Source organism: Geotrypetes seraphini, chromosome 2 (assembly GCF_902459505.1).
Source record: "Geotrypetes seraphini chromosome 2, aGeoSer1.1, whole genome shotgun sequence".
NCBI classification, from domain to species: domain Eukaryota; kingdom Metazoa; phylum Chordata; class Amphibia; order Gymnophiona; family Dermophiidae; genus Geotrypetes; species Geotrypetes seraphini.
Genome location: NC_047085.1, coordinates 426194315 through 426200314, shown reverse-complemented (window position 1 = coordinate 426200314; position 6000 = coordinate 426194315). Strand labels below are relative to the sequence as shown.

Sequence of the window (6000 nt, the reverse complement as noted above, 5' to 3'; positions counted from 1 at the left end):
CCTTATCTGCTCCCTGTCCAGCATCCGCTAGGCCAGGCAGCCTCGAGGCTTTTGCTAGGATGGACCGCCTTGCATTATCGAAGTGGGCTGGCCTAGCAAATGTCCCGCGGCCGCACAGCTCCGTGGTAGTGACAGAGTGGGGTCAGGCATCAGCGACAGAGAAGGAAGGTGAGAAGTAGTAAAGATCTGACACTATGCTCTCTATATTCCGCAGCTGTCTTGGCAGTAGGGGCCCTTGTTTACCGAGGTTGGGCCCCCCAGCGAGGCAACAGGTCCGTATGGCGGCGAAAATTAAGCTGGAGGGGGAGAGGCCAGCTGGCTGCTGAGGCTTTGTTTCCACAGCCATCTTTCCTCAGGGCAGGAACGTTGCTGGGGAAACATGCGTAGGCTTCTACTATGCATGCGGGGACACGGCACCCCGGAGGCACGGGAACACGGGGATTGAAGTGTGCATGTGCGCTAAGGGTATTATTATAGCAAATTCTTCAAGATAAGGTTTTAAAATCTCAGTTTATCACTTCTATTACTGGATACAAATTACTATCAGTAGTTTTTGACACAGACTATGGGCTTGTATGTTTGTTAAGTTGTAAAAGCCTGGCAAGTATTTTTTCAGCTTGATTTTTATGTATACAATTGAGAACATTTTTCAACCAGGTGGCTTAGCTACATTGGTAAATAAAAACACTTTGTATGCAGCATCCCCATCACAAGTCTCAAGTATTGTATAATACAGTAGTTCTACCCACACATTTTACCTTCTCTTCCCACAAATAGAATACTGCTGCAATGTCAGGCTTAGAGAGAAAAAAATGAGGTCTATCTGGGACCCAACTTTCCTTAAAATAAAAACAGAAAACCTTACACCTTCACATTGTAGACAGTTACAATTGAAGGGCAAGATGCCTCAACTTTGAAACTCAGCCATATATGGATAGTGTTATGGACAAGTGGGCTAACCCATTTTTCACATCTGACGTAGCTGGTCCAGCTGTCCATGTGGCCAATGGGGACAGCCCATTCAATCATGTGCAAACATCTGCAAAATTCATTGGCTTAGTCCACTTGTCCATTGTTATCTTGATTCAGTAAGTACAGTTGGAGCTTTCAAGCTCAGTTAGAGGAAGAAGAGTTGAGGCAAATAAACAATGGTGGATCCAGTTTCTTTTTCTAGATATTTAGATGGTCTGTAGTTGAAATGCGAAAAACAAGAAAAAATTAGAATTTTTGCAAACACTGAAAATATGCTATAGATCACAGTTCAGAATAAAGCCTGTTTATTTAAGGCTAACAACTATTTCATAATAAATAATAGAACATACTTCTGTAGCAACAGATGTTTCTCATGTTCCTAACAGTTATAAACATACAGTGAGGCTGGCTTACCCTGCTGCTTGAGGAAAAATTATTTGGCAATTCTATAAAACTTAACAGTTTCAAAAATCATACAATGGTATTTTTCTTCTGTAGAACTTGTTTTATTTCATTCATGTCTTTAATATGTCATAGCAGGCTAGTACCATTTATTTTCCCCTAGTTCTGCTTCTAAATTGTCAAAAATTTAAGCCACACTGACACAGGAAAGTAACATATAATTTTTATCCTGTTCTAATGTTACTCCTCTGGCAACTTTTCACTCTATTTGTGCAAGCTGTTCCTCTGGAACTACATTTTAGGTTAAAAAAAATTGAGGTTTTTACTTGTTTAATTTATAAATCTAGATAGAATTATAGATAAGGTTAATGTTCATTTAAATAAGTCTAGTGTTCTAAGCCAAAAAACTCATAAATGTAATTGTGTTAATGACAATAATAATAATAATGATGAGAGGACCCTCACATACATTTATCACCCAAATGTTCACACCACTGTACAAAAGGTTTACTTTGTACTGGTGATGATGAAAATGATCTGAATAATTAAAATCATGAAAGCCACTCAAATACAGTTGAAAAATTACTTGACTTTAATTACTTAGGATTACTTATTATGAATTTTTGATTACAGAGCACTATTTACAAAGCTTTCCATATTGCATTAGATATTTAGTAATGCACTGGAGATCCAAGGAATGATAAAAATGATTTTTACCCATGTTAAACCCTTGGTACAGTGCAGTTAACATTTGGGTGATAAATGTTTTTGAGGGTACTCTTCAATAATAATTATCATCTTTGTATTATCAGTTACATTTTTATGTTTCTTGGCTTAGCATGCTAGTCTTTGTGGTTTACAGTTTGTAGGCGTTTAGTGGATGGGAAATTTGATTTTTCTAGTGATAAAGTATGTCATAAAACCAGAGGGAAGCTAAACACTTTATAAAAATAAAATAATTTAAGTTAATATGTGATGGCTGCATTATGAAATTTTATGTTAATGAATAAGATGTTGAACTAGGTTAGACTGTGCTTCAGAGAAATAATTTTAAAAGTTAGAGAGCTTTCAAATTATATACTTCAAAAACCAAAGAAAAAGATCACTGCTAAAACACACACATAAAACAAAAAATCCACAAACTGCTTATAACTTTTATTTACAATTTAATAAGGACAGTTTATAACTTCATCTATTAATCCTCAGGAGCCAAAACCATGTGTATTCTAGTGAGCTATAAATTCTTTACCCCTCATTCCAGTATTTTGATAACGGATTCTCACTAACTCAATTTAATGAAGGTGGTCGATCAGTGATCCATAGTAGCTCTATATATGGCCATTTGGTCTGCAGACAACTTTTGATTGGTGTGTCGTCTGTCTGTAGCATAGGATCTTCAAAGCCCATAACTGCTGTTCCTTCAACATACATGACCTACCAAAATAAAGCCATAAGGTTTCATTTAGATTTGTTCCATTTTTCAAAAACTCTAAATGTATGTGTGTGTGTATATAAATATATACACACACTCGTATATATGTATATATACTGTATATTTAAATCCAACTACAATTACATAAAAACTGTTGTCTTATGAATTACCATAGCTATCAAAGGGCTCCTTCTACAAAGCCATGGTAACAACTGCTGCTGCGATAATCGCTCCAAAGCCCATAGGGATTTAATGGGCATGGGAACGTTTGCCACACGACAGCCGCTACTGCTGCTTTGTTAAAAAAATAAAATAAAATTAAAATTAAAAAAAAGATGGTGGGGGATTAAGCTTAATGCTTTCAATTCTGGGTTGTGTGTTTTTTTAAACATATATTAAGGACCCTATTTACTTAACTTTGTTAGTTTTTGACATGAGTATGCACACACATTAGAAGTTAATCCAGTGCCTCAGCAGCTAGAACATAGTAGTTTCTGCAATAACATACATAATTGGGGTGGGAAATGAGCACTGTCTTACAGTTAAAACAAAGTATTACACATTAACTATTAACATGGCAAACAATGTGGCACAGTTAATGGCAACTCAAATGGTGTAGTTAAATGCATCATGTTATCTGACATTCAGTAATAGCTGTGGTTGGGGGTGGGGGGGGGTCGCGTGATGGTTTAAAACAAAAAAATAAAAAAAATGGGGACAGATAGTGTTCCCCTGCGAATTTGTGGTTCTCGAATCGCGGACTAGCTCATGTGAGGTCTGCTCCAACCACCTCTTTCTGTAGTAAAGTCGGGCTGATTACTGTAGCCCGACTTTACTACAGGAAGAGGTGGTTGGAGCAGACTGTGAGTGGTTTTCTTCACCCACCGGCGCTCCAGCTGCCCTCTCCTGCCTCCCCTGCCTTTTGACGGGTGAAAAACTGCATTTGAGGTTTTTCAAAATTTGCGGGAGAGTACTGTATTGTGTGTGTCTAACACGCACAACATCTGTGTCCATATAAAACAAAAAGTTTCCTGCCCTAACAGCTGAGTGGGAGGAGGCTGCTTCGGGGTTTCCCGTGCTGGCTCTGTGCATGTATGAGTCACTCTCACAGCGATTCATCGGCAGGATCAGATAGTGATTATAACTAAACTCTGCTCAAATCATTTGTATGCAAACTTTGAGCATCTGTCGCTCTTTTGGAATTGGCCAAAAATTGGACTGCAATGGACCTATGCGGTCTTACCGACCCTGTTTAGTGCATCTAGGCCCTAAACTTTCCTTCTTGTGCAACAGGACTGGTAGTCTTGACCACTGAGATATATTAGAGCAGGCTCAGGTTCCTAGGGTGGAACAGATGAGCCAGCTGCCAGCATTGAGGACCCAAAGACGGTGTCCAGTCTGGCTGTGACATCCACCTTGTGAAACTTAGTAAACATGTGGAGGTTAGACCAAGTGGCTGCCTTGAAAATCTCTGCAGGTGAAATCGCTCTAGACTCCACCCAGGATGATGCAATGTTGCGAGTGGAGTGTGCCTTCAGCGACACTGGAGATGTTTTCCACTTTCAATATAGGCGGAAGATATGGCCATCCTAATGCATCGGGATATAGTCACTTTAGATGCTGGTCTTCCCCAACGTGCTGCATTCGTAAGGATGAAGAGATGATCAGATAGGCAGAACTCATTGATTTTCCTCCAGGTAACAAAACAAAATTCTTTGTACATACAGAAATTTCAACACCCCATCTGCCTTCACTCCTGTAGATGTGAAGGCTGGGTGACGCACTTCTTGGTTTACGTGAAAACCAGACACAACCTTTGGTAGGAACCGTTTGAATCAAGACACTAGCCTCTAAAATTCAAAGAAATGTTTCCCTGCAGGACAGTTCCTGCAGCTCTGACACTCTTCTCGCTGATGTTACAGCTACTTAGAAAACTGTTTTGACTGTCAGATCAGGGACGCTACTTCTAATGGCCCACAGAACCAGAAGATCCCAAGATGGAAAGGGCTGGCACACTGGAGGATGAAGACACAAAGCTTCCTTCAAAAATCTGAAAACATTCGGATGGGACATCAATGTGAGCTGGAAAGTTCAGCTATCTGTACCTTAAGAGAGCTAACCATCAGGCCTTTCTTCAGACCTTCTTGCAGGAAGTCCTGCACCACTGACATCAGTGCGGTCACTGGGTCCAAGCAATTTCGTTCACACCAATTCTGGAAACACTTCCAGTCTTTCGCACCGGCTGCTAATGTAGACTGCTTCTTAGACCTCAGGAGCTTGGCAACATCCTCAGTTGAATAGCATTTAAGGCCTAAGGCTTCACACTCAAGAGCCATGCAGTAAGACCAAAGCGCTTTGAATCTTCAAGGGTGATGGGACCCTGTGAGAGAAGATTCAGATGACAAGGAAGCCTGAGAGCCTCGTCCTTCTGCAGACGTACTATGTCTGCCTAGAATGGTTGGCCAATCTAGAGCTACCAGGTTCACTCAACTTGGGTACATTCTGATGCTTCAAAGCATTCTGCCTATCATTGGCCACAGGGTAAACACATAAAGCAGGAGAGGCTTGGATCAAAGTGTCCAGCCTGGCACTTACGGGCTTGCTGCGATCCAATTTTTGGCCAATTCCAAAAAAGTGATCGATGCTCAAACAAGTTTGCATGCAAATGATTTGAGCACAGGTTGGTTGTAATCATTGTCCGATCCCACCGATGAATCGCTGAGAGAGTGAGTCTCACACATGTGCAGAGCTGGCAGGGGAAGCCCAAGCAGTTGAGAGGCAGAAGAAGCCCCGAAGCAGCCTCCTGCCACTCAGCTATTAGGGGAAGTAAATCTTTTTTTTTTTTTAAATGGACACAGATGTCAGCTGAAGAAATGAGCTGCCTTTTTATTGGCGGCTGAGGCCATGAGGTCGAATATCAGGTGCCCCCAGGGCCTGACTATGCAGTCAAAAATCCTCCGAGAGACCACTTCACAGGATCTAAGGTCTGCTGACTTAGGAAGTCCATCCGCATATTCTCCACCATAGCTACATGAGCCGCTGATATAGCCAAGAGAAAGGCTTCCACCCACTGAAAAAGCAGGGGAGCTTCCAAGCTCAGCAGTGCACTCCGGTGCCTCTTTGCCTGTTTACATAGGCTACTGTGACTGCATTGTCTGAGAAGACTGCCTTTCCTTTCAGAGTGCTGCCCAGGG

At 41.1% G+C, this 6000-nt stretch overlaps 1 protein-coding gene across 2 annotated transcripts in view; it reads right to left on the bottom strand.

Annotated features, from left to right (window-relative positions):
- Nucleotides 1–1268: 1268 nt before the first annotated feature.
- The window catches only part of MINDY3 (MINDY lysine 48 deubiquitinase 3), a 394770-nt gene continuing 390038 nt past the window's right edge, over nucleotides 1269–6000 (bottom strand). For both annotated transcript variants that reach the window (XM_033931199.1, XM_033931200.1), the window contains one exon: nucleotides 1269–2808. In XM_033931199.1, the coding sequence (XP_033787090.1) occupies nucleotides 2662–2808 (147 nt within the window). In that variant the 3' untranslated portion in view covers nucleotides 1269–2661. The remainder of the gene's footprint in view (nucleotides 2809–6000) is intronic.